Below are 13886 nucleotides of genomic sequence, written 5' to 3'. Positions count from 1 at the left end.
TAATACCCTTTATAGATTTGGGCTTTTTGCTTGCTTGTTCTCTAATGATATGATCTGAACCAGAGGGTGATACTTGAATTTAAACACAAACTGTGCTCTAGGAGCATATTGCTTCCTCCTGCATGTAAGAAATCGATAGGGACTCTATTGTTTTGAGTAGTGTTATTCTTACCCTGTCCCTTTGCTCTGCAATAGGGTAACTCCCCCTCTTTTTTTGATAAAGAGGAGGAATACATTTCTCCTAATTTTTCCCTCTTTGCATGTCTGCATGGATTGTTTTTGTGCAGGAAGGTATCCCTTCCTGCTCAAAAACAATCCTGTCATCAACACACACACCAGGTGCCTATTTTGGCGCTAGGCACCAAATTGTGTGCAGGTGCTGGGTGAAAGGACAGGAGTGCACCGTATCTTGTAAACACTGTGCATTCCTGACCTTTCGATTTGGTGCCGGGCAGCTCAGCAAAAAGACTTGGGGCGCTGCCCTATGCCAAATCATTGTGAAAGAGGCTCCCTGTGTCTTTGATTTGTATCCCAGGAAGCTTGTTTCTGGTCCAGAGAGGACCAGGCCTGGCAGTTCCGGCTGGAATGTTCCCATGAGGAGCAGGGTCAAGACTAATGTGCATGTGGCTGGGTCCAAACTGGGTGACATGGAGAGCAAAAGAACGATGGATTTAACCCAGATCTCTTGACTGGGGGCAAATGTTTGATCCACTTCAGCATTCCGTCCATCGTTTCTTTCCGTAGCACGATTAGATTTGTATCTGGCACTTAAAATCGAGCCTTCATTTTCCACGCTCATGCATGCTTCATTACTCATCTTTGTTTCATTTACTTGTGCGTCTGTGGCCACTGATGGTGCAATTAGCTTGGGTGAAGTGGATGCCTGCCAGGTGGGAGATGTCCCGCAATCCATCCTATGTGTTTGAGTTTCAACATATGCGCTCATTTCTGAGCAGGGGTCTGGACTGATGCTTGGCAGCCACGTGGTGACTTCCCCACATTCCCGCTCCAGCCTCTTCTATTTATCATTAAAATGGTCCCGTGCCATTTTATGTCTTTGGACCTGCGTCATCTTACTCCATTGTTAAAACAGCCCATTCAGCATCCTCAGGCCTTATAAAGATTGTGGCATATTCTTCATAGGATCCGCACTTGTACCGATAGCATTGACTAAAATTCAGAATATTTGCTGATCTTGCTGCCCACGGTATTGACACTGAAGTAAAATATTTAAAGAACAGAAGGTCACCAGGAGCAAACGTGGACGAACAGCCTTCAAACATTGTGCAATACTGACCATGTCACCACCCTGGGTGGGTGGCGAGGACATGTTGTTTGCCTTGTAAACAGGAGGGTGCATAATGATTAAACCACCTCCCAAACTACAACTTAAATGTCACCTGAAAGAAACGAGACACTTCACTGGAGCCGAAGCCGCCTGCGGGTCCCACAGACAAGATGTTGCGAGTAGCAGTCCTGTGCGTGCTGCTCGGCCTGACAGGCACAGTATGGGTAGGAGCTCTGTTTCGATTTACGTCTTTTTGCAAAGTTGTTGTGTTTTTCGTTTTACTCAATGGCCATGTATTCGTTGTCTGACGGGCTTCCCTTTTCCAAATCTAGGCCACTATTACAGACCAGGCATCTTTTTCATAACTGTGCGAAATACGAAAATAAAAAAATCTATAAATGAATTGGAGTTTATAACGTGTCTTTGTGTAAGGTCGTTTATGTTACTCTACAATCACGTGCGTGAGCTCTTCTGTGACGTCACACCAACAATCGTATCTGTGCCAGTTCAAGAGGTTCCAGAAAGAATGAGTATTTTAATGTGTCTGACGAGGAAAGTTGTCTTTTATGGAAATTACGATGTAGAATAAATGAGTATTATTTTGTCTTGTGGCTTTATGATTCCTGCGGGGTTCGGGAAGGGGGGCTTTTCGGTTGACATGATAGTCGAGTGGTTTATAAATGCCATCGAAATCTGAATAATTAAACTATGTAGACATAAAACACGTTACCTAGTATATATTTTATGACATGACTAGCAGCTTTTAGTTGGGCTAAAAAGTGTATTGGAAGGAACTGAAATAATGTTCATTTGAGTTAATCAAGAAGTAGAGCTGTCATAAAATCATGTTTATATCGTTTAAAGAAGCAACATTTTTGGGTAGGTCTGAAGGATTTTTGCGGCTGCTCTTTTTAATGTTCAGATAATAATGTTATGCTCATGATTGCACATTTGCGAATGTTCAAACTCCAGGTTATCATTCACGGTTTAAACATAATTTCCAAGAAATATTTATTTTCAAACCACAGCTTTTAGTCCCGTATTTAATAGCAAAAGACATGTGTTGGCATCTTGTAAGAATAATTAAAATGTTATTCGCATTCTGTGTAAACAAGGATTTGCAAAGCCAACAGGTCAGGGGTTAATGCGTCAAAGCATGCAGCGCTACAGAGAGACATAGCAGGGAGCAAGTAAGAGAGGACCTTGTGAAGTAGGCTTCCATGCAGGTCCTCTAGGCTGAGCCTCAATGTAATTAATAAAGGACCTAATTACGAGTTTGGCGGTTCATGGGACCCGTGGTGGCTGTCCGGCCAGCACCACACTGCGGGACCACCCACATTATTATGACTGCGGCGGTTGGCCCGCCACAAGACCGACGTCATTGCCGGGATCAAGGATGCCGCTGGTCGGCAGTCTTCAACCCGGCAGCAACACGCTGGCTGTGAAACAGCCGGCACCGCCAAGCATATTCCGACTTGTCACTTCACCGTTATTTTCATGGCTGTAAGCCCGCAATGAAAAGGGAAGCGGAATGAGAAGAAAGGGGCCATAACAGGGCCCCCTGCCCGATTTGGGCGTGGGAGTGCATGTGGGTTAGAGTCTCTTTAGTATTGTATTAAAGATTTCTTTATGAACTGGGGTATCTGCACAGATGAAGACTGGGTAAGAGAGTAGCCAATTTCTATTAAGGTCCATACTACAAATAATATGTTCAAATAATTAAGAAACCTAAAAATACAACAAAAAACTTGATGAAAATACCTTTCATTTCCTAATGATTTCCCTATTTCTAAGCGCTATATAAATGACTTATTCGGTGCTTTTTTTGGAATAAATGTCCTGGGTTATAAAGTTCATTCTGGGACAGTTTTTGTAATATCTTTACCATTGCAGACAGAATCCAACATATATAAATCAGTAGTGGTCCTTCCCTGAATTGCTAGTCCATGATCACCTTAATGAGTTTTAATGTTTTCTATGGGGGAAAAGCATAATGCTCATAATGCAATCCAGTTTCTTCTTTCCGGGATCACAAGCAGCCTCAGAATTGTTTTAGGGTTGCTGGGCCTCATCAGTGAGGTGCAGCGTTGGTCTCAGGGAACAGCAATGTTGTGACCCACCTCTGGACACACAGGGGCCGACGATTCACAGAACTAATCTGAGACAAAATCCTAAATTTACTACTTTTGGTATTCACAGAAGGCATTTAGTAGTAGTAAAGTTAGTATTTTGTCTTAAGTTAGTATTTTGCCTTAAGTTAGTGTTTTGTCTTAAATTAGAATTTTGCATTAAGTTAGTATTTTGTCTTAAATTAGGATTTTGTCCTAATTTAAGACAAAATACTAACTTAAGACAAAATACTAACTTTACTACTACTAAATGCCTTCTGTGAATATCAAAAGTAGTAAGTTTAGGACTTTGTCTCAAATTAGTTCTGTGAATCGGCCCCATACTTCTCACTTAAGGAGACCCCCTGCTTGATATAACACTGCCATTTAAGAGAGGTTAATTAAACAGCGTAAAAGTGATAGATGGAAATGCTAGAAGTAACTTGAACCTACGGTAATTGTTCCAGCCAAATTTCATACCATCATCAATTAGCTTGCCTCTCTTGTTATAAACAAGGATAAGCAAAACAGTTTGGGCCCCTTCCCAAAACTGATCATTCAGCAGAATAGAGTACAGTAGCCTATACCACTCATAATGCACCTAAGCTGTGCATCAATGAAAAGATTCTCTTTGCAGTGGTTAAAATCTGGCACCTGATCCCTACACTACAGCACACACAACACCTTCTACAAATATAAGGGCATTCTTCAACGGGATTTTGTTTCATCTATATGTGCACAGACCCATATGAAACACTGGAAACTGTGGCAAAACCCCACCTCTACTTGAAGCTTTTATATGTAATATTCGAGTTGTTTCAAGCCAGCTTGTATAATAATTTATCAATTCAATGCTTCTTTCTTATTTTTTGCAAGTCGGAGGATGCCGGAACATCGTTTGATGAGGCAGGAGCTACCGGCAGGGGCCCAAGAGTCGTCGAGCATGGTGCACAATCGCAGTGCAAGGAGGAGAAGAACTGGGGTATCTGCGCGGATGAAGATTGGGTAAAAGAACAGCCCATTTCTATTACTGACCACAATACACCAACAGAGCCACGCTTCAGTTATCAATGTACCACTTCTTCTTGCTAATCTTATTTCAACAAATTGGATGCCCCAACAATTTTAATTTTTTGAATCTATTCAGAGTTTAGCTTAACAGATCATCAAAAAAGCAAGTCCAGGCCTTCCTTGTAAATAAAACTGAAGCTATCACAGCACTCACCTTTTGCCCATCTTTGCCCTTTGGCTCAGAACATCAGAATGGGTCCTCATGACTGTGCCAGGAAGCTTATGTCTTTGGTACTGTGATAGTAAGCGTAAAACCAGTACTACCACCAAGCCTAAGACCTTATGCGGTAAAATGGCTGCTGCCACTGTATCTGGCTTGTTAATTACTTTCTATTATCCTTCTCATTAAAGTGGAAAATGTATGGAAGAAAGCCGTGATATGAAAAGTCATTCTGTATTCTGTGGAAAAAATAGAAAAGAAAAAAAATACCCCTTGTGGGCACAAATATACACATAAAAATATGGAACATCATAAAGGCTATTGTAAATTGAAGTTTACATTTGTTGATATACACTCCTTCTGCATTAGTTAAGTAGACTTACTAATCCACCTACACTTGTCACAAGGTCTCTTGTGATATACTTATAATTGAGTTTTTAACTGTGCAGATAGATGTCTGGGATACGTCACATTTTCAATTAGGTCTCTTGGCCAGTCAGTCAGGAGATTAAAAAATAATAGTCATCTTTCAGACTCCTAATTACTGTCATCAAGGTCAAATATAATTTGCTGCATTATGTGTAAATATTGTCTTACTGTGATTTTCAATTACAAACGAGAAATGCACCATACCAGACTTCCTGTAGGGATAGCTTCGTAAGCAAAGACACACATTTTTCAATGTGTATCATGTGTTAGGATCTTAATGCATATCCAAAGCTGTACATGTTTACTATCTGCAAAGCGCCATTTTGGGTCCACATGCATCATTACCAAAAATCTAGCATTCCATAGTTAGTAGTATATGTAAGGGCTTTGTAGCCCATGAGAGTCCCATCACCAATTATATTTTTGCTATGACTGTTTACTGTCCTCGGTTAATTTTTCTTCTTTGAAGGGGGTTAAGGCGTGGCCTAGGTTTGTACTAAGTTTATATGAGTATTCAGTGACCATACCTTGCTTACACTTTAGGTACCTGCAGATGCTTTTAGTTTTGAAATTCAAGGTAAGCTAATAGCTAATCTTATTTTCGATCATTACCATTCCCATTATATAGCAAAACCTATAGTAATGCATTTACAACGATCATTAATTTAACCTAAGGTTGTATATGGATTTCCCATTGCTTCCGGCTGTAAAAATGCCACAATTTCTGAAATAAGTCCTCCATGTCTTTAAAAATCTTTAACAAATGGCAGTAGCCTGCCTACGTCGCTTCAACACGCGTGGGCAGTATTTAAATGCACTGATGTAATCGCGCACTTTCAGGTTGACAAAGGCTGTAAAGCCAGCCAAAACGCGTTCCTGTTTTAAGCAAGTGTTGCTGAATAAAGAATTTCTCCATACTCGAGTGCAGGCTCCTTTTGAATTGGAGGGGAGTGTTTTGATACTTATGAGGCGTGCGTGGTATTCGCCTCTGACCTGAAAGCCACACCAGGGATTGAGATGCATATATATATATATATATATATATATATATATATATATATATATATATATATATATATATATATATATATATATATATATATATATATATATATATATATATATCCACAAATCGAAAAAGCTCCTTCCGGAACTGCTGGGACCCTAGAGAGGTGGCGCACACGCCAGCGGAGCACGCCGGCAAGGATAATGTCCACACACAACGAAATGAATATTCGTGCGCTCTCAGTAAAAAACAGGTAAATCAACGAAGTGAATAATCCAAGAGTTTAATCACACTACGCGTTTCGGCAACAAGCCTTGATCACGTGATCAAGGCTTGTTGCCGAAACGCGTAGTGTGATTAAACTCTTGGATTATTCACTTCGTTGATTTACCTGTTTTTTACTGAGAGCGCACGAATATTCATTTCGTTGTGTGTGGACATATATATATATATATATATATATATATATATATATATATATATATATATATATATATATATATATATAATATATACACAGAAACTTCCAGCGAAGCAGAAGGAAGGGGCCACATGGGGTTTTCACAGGAAAAAGCCTTTAATTGGAAAAGCGGATTTGGGCATAATGCATTTCGACAGAATCGTCTTCCTCAGATGCCGCCGCCACACTGAAAACAGCCCCACGCCTCAGTTTTAAATCGATCTGCAGTCCTCTTAATTGGAAGGCCACACCTCCCCTGTCATGTGCTCGTTCACCTGCTGCATAACGGTAAGTCCTACAGCTCCCAGCATGCATCTTCTCTGGGCCGATGATACGATGTATATATATATATATATATATATATATATATATATATATATATATATATATATATATATATATATATATATATATATATATATATATATATATATATGTGTATATGTATATGTATATATATATATATATTCCCCCACAGACGGCTACTTCTGTCAGATTCTGGCGCTCAATACCCGTGCGGTATCCTTACGGTCGAGCCTGACCGTTCCATATCCATCCAATTCCTTCAAAAAGGCACAGGGTCACACTCCACAAAATCGGGAATGTGAAAATATTTTTATTCAATTCTTCATCTCATTATTACTAAGTGAAAGCCACAGATCGACGCGTTTCGGTCTTGGCACAAGACCTTGACCACGATAATGGTAAGCAAACAATTCCAAACATTTGAATACTTTTTTGAAGACAGACGTAATTTCCTGTCAGATGGTTAAAGTGAAGCAGAGCATTATGGGATTTGTAGTCCTTAAAAGAAAATGCAACTGTATAATACCATTTTTAGTGAAACAAAACGTGATAAACCTATATACATGTGAAATTTTGTGATTAAGGATGACAAATCATAATTTAGAAACATGTTTGTTTTGGATGTTGGCGCACACCATTAATTTTAAGCTTTTCTTTTTTACTCGTTTTTCAATAATTTTTCGAGTTACCCATTGTTTCAAAGAGTTTTTAGTATTCTTGTATATACATATTACCTACTGGCGGTCGCCAGTAGGTAGTTATAGTTAGGACCTTGTTTCTATTCAAAAATCGTTTTTTCTTTTCCCAATAACTTTGGCGCCGGTTGACGAATCTTCGCGAAATTTTCAAAACGTTGGTCCCACTCCAGTCAGCTCCTATCCTGAAAGTTTCGGGGTGATGCGCTAAGCGGCCCTAGAAAAAAGAGGGGTCCCAAAACACGTTTTCTCCATGTTATTTCCCAGAGGATACTTAAGACAAGACTACAGCCCGAACTGCTAAACGGAATTACAATTTTGGCAAAAAGGTAGCCCTTAGTTCAGAAAGAGACCTTTTTTTAAATGGTGTAAATCCGTTCAGCAGTTCCTGAGAAATTCAAAAAATAGAGGTAAAAAAATCAATTTCCCATAGGAAACTTTAGACACAGTTACAGCTGAAATTGCTGAACGGAATTACACCAAATTTGGCAAAAAGGTAGTGCTTGGTTCATAAAGTGACCTTTTTTTTTAAATGGTGTAAATCCGTTCAGTAGTTTTCGAGATATTAAAGGAAAACATCTTTCTATATCTAGGCGGGACCTAACTACACAAGCATGAGCTTGGCTCTAATTGGCTGCCAACACTTCAATCCAGGAAGTGTTGGCAGCCATCTTGGTGCAATGCTTTTTAGGTCTCGCCTAGCGATGCAGCGCATGCGCTGCTCACTATACAAACACAACTGCACTGCCCTAAACCCTAAAACACTACCCCAGCACGAGCCCCTACACTTCACGAACACCACTGCACTGCCCTAAACCCTGAAACACTATCCCAGCATGACTCCCTACACTGCCCAAACACCACTGCACTGCCCTAAATCCTGAAACACTACCCCCAGCATGACCCCCTACACTGCCCGAACACCACTGCACTGCCCTAAACCCTGAAACACCACCCCCAGCACGACCCCCAACACTGCCTGAACACCACTGCACTGCCCTAAAACCTGAAACACTACCCCCAGCATGACCCCCTACACTGCCCGAACACCACTACACTGCCCTAAACCCTGAAACACCACCCCCAGCACAACCGTGTACACTGCCCGAACAACACTGCACTGTCCTAAACCCTGAAACACTATCCCCAGCAAGACCTCCTACACTGCCCGACCACTACTGCACTGCCCTAACCCCTGAAACATCACCTCCAGCAAGACCCCCGACACTGCTAAAACACAACTGCCCTAAACCCTGAAACAACACCCCCAGCAAGACCCCCTACACTTCCCGAACACCACTGCACTACCCTAAACCCTGAAACATCACCCCCAGAATGACCCCCTACACTGCCCGAACACCACTACTCTGCCCAAAACCCTGAAACACCAGCCAACACGACTCCTTACACTGCCCGAACACCACTGCACTGCCCTAAACCTGAAACACCAGCCCCAGCACGACCCCCTACACTGCCCGAACACCACTGCACTGCCCTAAACCCTGAAGCACCACCCCCAGAAACACCCCCTACACTGCCCGAACACCACTGCACTGCCCTAAACCCTGAAACACCACCCCCTGCATGACCCCCTACACTGCCTGACCACCACTGCACTGCCCTAAACCCTGAAACACCACCCCCTGCACGACCCCCTACACTGCCCGAACACCACTGCACTGCCCTAAACCCTGAAACACCACCCCTGCACGACCCCCTACACTGCCCGAACACCACTGCACTGCCCTAAACCCTGAAACACCACCCCCAGCACGACCCCCTACACTACCCAAACACCACTACACTGCCCTAAGCCCTAAAACACTACCCCCAGCATGACCCCTACACTACCCAAACACCACTGCACTACCCTAAACCCTAAATCTACCCCAAGCATGACCCCCTACACTACCCAAACACCACTACACTGCCCTAAGCCCTAAAACACTACCCCCAGCACGACCCCCTACACTACCCAAACACCACTGCACTGCCCTAATCCCTAAATCTACCCACAGCACGACCCCCTACACTACCCAAACACCACTGCACTACCCTAAACCCTAAATCTACCCTTGGCACGCCCCAACACTACCCAAACACCACTGCACTACCCTACACCCTAATACACTACCCCCAGCACGACCCCCTACACTACACCAACACCACTGCACTACCCTAAACCCTAAAACACTACCCCAGCACGACCCCCTATACTACCCAAACACCACTGCACTACCCTAAACCCTAAAACACTACCCCTACACTACCCAAACACCACTGCACTACCCTAAACCCTAAAACACTACCCCCAGCACGACCCCCTACACTACACAAACACCACTGCACTGCCCTAAACCCTAAAACACTACCCCCAGCACGACCCCTTACACTACACAAACACCACTGCACAACCCTAAACCCTAAATCTACCCCAAGCACGACCCCCTACACTACAAAAACATCACTGCACTACCCTAAACCCTAAAACACTACCCCCAGCACGACCCCCTACACTACACAAATATCACTGCACTACCCTAAACCCTAAAACACTACCCTCAGCACGACCCCCACACTACTCAAACACCACTGCACTACCCTAAACCCTAGAAAAGTAACCACTACCCCATGCCCAATCCCCCTTACCTCTCACTCCTCGTGGTTCCTCTCTCCTCATGGTTCCTGCTTCATGTCGTCTCTGAGTGGCAGTGCATGTCGTTGTGAGGAAATGGAACAGCCTCAGTTTCTTTACAACACATGGATCGTCTACATTTTTTTAGCATTCATGGTTATTTACTATACATACCTTTACAACAAAATTTGTTGTAAAGGCATGCGTGGTAAATGACCATGCATTCTAAAAAAATGCGTAGTAATGACTTCGCGATGTACAACGCATGCGTGACAATGCATGCATTGTAATGGTATCGCAAAGTAAAAAATTTGTTGTAACGGCTGTTTACCGATCGAAGCTGGTCCCTATTCTTCAGTGAGTCGTTTTTTTTATAAATTAGGAGGAAGGAATGTGTTTTTTTACCGAAAAGTGCATTCCCGGCTATTGTATTGTGAAAGTTTCCGCATGGCCTGGTTTCACTTCCGGTGAGAGAGTGGAAGAGTCTGTTTGGATCTAAAGGGGTTCTGCTGTTGGACGGGGCCGGCGCGTCACGTCATCAAAAAACACAGCTAATGGAAAGTGTTGTCCCCGAAGTGTGGAGCAGTGCCATGAGAGGTCAACGAGTGTGCGTCCCACCGCAGTATAACCGTACCATGTGACCCATGTGCCGCCTCCAGTGTACGGAAGGCAGAAGCGGCATCCATCGCAGGTCCTCTTGAAGACCGTTGTAGCACTAATTCTACATTTTGGAACTAGGGCATTTTAACCTTGTTGTTCCTGCCAGATACAAAGAGAAGATCCTGTGTTATTCAGTGCCCTTGTTACCTTTTGTGTGGGTAGTGATGCTTGTCACTTCGCTGCCCTGCCGGTGCACATGACTGGGCTCCCCACCTCGTGTGCCATCTGCAGGGCCTCTGCCCTCGGATCACTGGTTTCGGTTTCTGGAGTGGTAACATAAACAGTTGCTCCCAAAGGCCTAGCCTGAACACTTAGGTGAATATCCCCTACGCCAGCATTCTGCAGAAATTCTTTCCTAGCTCTCCCACATTGATGACGGTGTAATAATAGTACGGCTCCGCTCGCGACACCGTATGACGTCATAGGAGCCATAAGAGGACCTCGTCGGCGTGCTGACGTCAGTTCCACCCATTTTTTCCGTGCCACGGAGGTAAACAGGTGGACCGACACATTTTCACATGTATACATAGTATACTAAATATATATTTATATGAACAAATGCATAACCAATAAAGGCATAAATAAATAGCAACAGATCAATCAATTTCTCACTATTAAAACATAAGCATGATTAAGACATATTAAAAACATTCATGCCAAACAGTAAAAGCATCTTTTTGGTAGAAACAGGTGGACAACGGGGAGGCGGGTGGGACAGTGAGGGATCCACAGGCAGATATTGTATCCACCAGAAAAAGCGTTACCGAAGGTGAGTAACTTGCTCTTCTGATGGATACTTCTGCCTGTTGATTCGTCACCTTTTGAATAGAATCCTCAAGCCGTACCTCACCCGGAGGAGGGTGTCCATCAGACTAGACCAAAAAATCTTGCAAAACAGATTGAGCAAAATGGCCATCTCTCCTAACCTCCGAATCCAATAAGAATCGAATAATTTTTAGTCGAATATTATATTGAAAATAATACTTTAAAAATACTTTTATTAATAAATTTAGACAAACACTTAAAGGAAAACTTTTATTTATAATTAATTTAAAGATATTTCATACTTTACAAACTACGCCGAAGTCGCGACCCCAGCACGACTTTTCAAAATGGCTACCGGAATGCACACAGCCATCGTGTAGGGTGTGTGAAGTGTGGCGACTTCTGTATAATATTTTTTTTTTAAAAAGAATTAAGATAGTTTTCCTTACTAACAATTATTCACAATTGTTATATATATATATGTATTTTTTTTTATTTTTTTTTACGAATGTTGGAATCCAGATATATATTTTTTTTCGAAGGTTTCAGGAACGTTATGGTTAGTTGGACATTTCACTCGTACAAAACCATAGAAATTCCGGTGTTATAGTTAGTTCAGCTAACTATAACTCACGCCCCCGCAATGCACTGCTGATGACATCACATATTACATCATTCATGACATGGTCAGTGACATCACTTGATGACATCTCAAATGACATCACTGATGGCATCATCCAGTGGCTGTGTGTTTCTGTAAAGTTTAATTTTGTTTTATATATATGCCAAGCTGTATTGAGGAATGAGTGGATGTATAAGTGTCTGTATGGAGGATTTAGTAGGTACGTGACTGACTGTATAAGTGAGTGATTAGATGTGTCTTACTGAATGCATGGGTTAGTGACTAAACTGTGTGAAAGTTGTATCAGTCTGTCTGTTGTCGTTTAATCTGCTGCAAAGGTTGGTGAGTAGCTGCATGAGTGTCTATATGGGTTATTGATTGCTTGCCTGAGTATTTGTATGGCTGCCTGAGTGTGTGTGTGGGTGGGTGGTGTGTGACTCTGTGCATAGATGTGTGAGTGGTTGATTCACTGGGTGTATGGGTTCAAGAGTGCATGTGGATACAGCTGTATGGGTGGGTGAGTGTGTGTATGGGTGTGTTGGTGAGTTAATGGATGTCTCAGTGGTACATGTGCAAGTAACTATATATGTAAAAGGCAGTCTATGCAAGTGATGGTGTATATAAATAAGTATATGTGAGAGCCAGTAATTGTGAGATTGGCTGCATGGATGAGTGTGTATTTGTATCAGTGATTCTATAAGAGAGTAATTATGTGTTAGTATCTGTATGAAAAAGTGAGGTTGTGTCTGTATAACTGCATAGGTGAGTAAAGGGAAGTATGATTGATTCTTTGCATGACTGACTAAGTGTGTGAGTAACTCTGAATATGTGGTAGCGTGTGAGTGTCTGTATAGGTGTATGAGTGCATATGATAGTGTTGTATTGATGAGTGACTGCCTGTATGAGTGAGTGTATGGGTGAATGAGTGGATGTGTGTGTAGACCTAGGAATCAGTCAGTGCGTATTTAGTAACTGGTATTGATGTGTCTAGTTTTTTGAAAATGGTAGTCTGTATTTTACAGTGGGTGTCCAACTAACTATAATGTTCCTAAAACCTATGCCTTTTTTAGTTAATTTCTATGGTTTTTTAAATGCTAATTTCTAACTACAACGTGACTGAAACCTATGGTTTTTTCAGTGAATATATATATATATATATATATATATATATATATATATATATATATATATATATGTGTGTGTGTGTGTGTGTGTGTGTGTGTGTGTGTGTGTGTAGGTATTATCTACTGGCGGTCGCCAGTAGATAGTTATAGTTAGGACCACGTTTCCATAGGAAATCCGCAACATTCTATTTTGAATAACTTTGGCGCCGGTTGACGAATCCTCGCGAATTTTTCAAAATAGGTGGGGCGCTACACTCCGCTCCTACCCTAAAAGTCTTGGGGGGATTCGTCAAGCGGGGGCTGAGATAAAAGGGGGGTCCCAAAACGCGTTTTTCCCATGCATTTTTCCATGGGACCTTTAGACACAGCTACAGCCCGAACGGCTGAACAGAATTACTTGAAATTTGGCAGAGAGGTAGTCCTCAGGTCAAGGAAGTGCCTTTTGTAGGTTTGGTGTAAATCTGTTCAGTAGATCCTGAGAAAATAGCCTTTAAATCAATATATATATCTGTGGCAGCTTACGGTGCGCTTACCGTGCGCTTACGGTAAGCTTGCCG

General features: G+C 42.2%; 1 protein-coding gene across 1 annotated transcript in view; it reads left to right on the top strand.

Annotated features, from left to right (window-relative positions):
* Positions 1-1143: 1143 nt before the first annotated feature.
* LOC146862492 (fibrinogen alpha chain-like) overlaps positions 1144-13886 on the top strand; it is a 31435-nt gene continuing 18692 nt past the window's right edge. Inside the window, exons 1-2 of the mRNA XM_085641698.1 lie at positions 1144-1512; positions 4273-4401. Of these exons, the coding sequence (XP_085497824.1) occupies positions 1459-1512; positions 4273-4401 (183 nt within the window). The 5' untranslated portion in view covers positions 1144-1458. The remainder of the gene's footprint in view (positions 1513-4272; positions 4402-13886) is intronic.

Source organism: Triturus cristatus, chromosome 2_2, assembly GCF_964204655.1.
Source record: "Triturus cristatus chromosome 2_2, aTriCri1.1, whole genome shotgun sequence".
In the NCBI taxonomy this organism is placed as follows: Eukaryota; Metazoa; Chordata; class Amphibia; order Caudata; family Salamandridae; genus Triturus; species Triturus cristatus.
The sequence above is the reverse complement of the archived record's forward strand: the minus strand, read 5'-3'. Positions and strand labels throughout refer to the sequence as shown.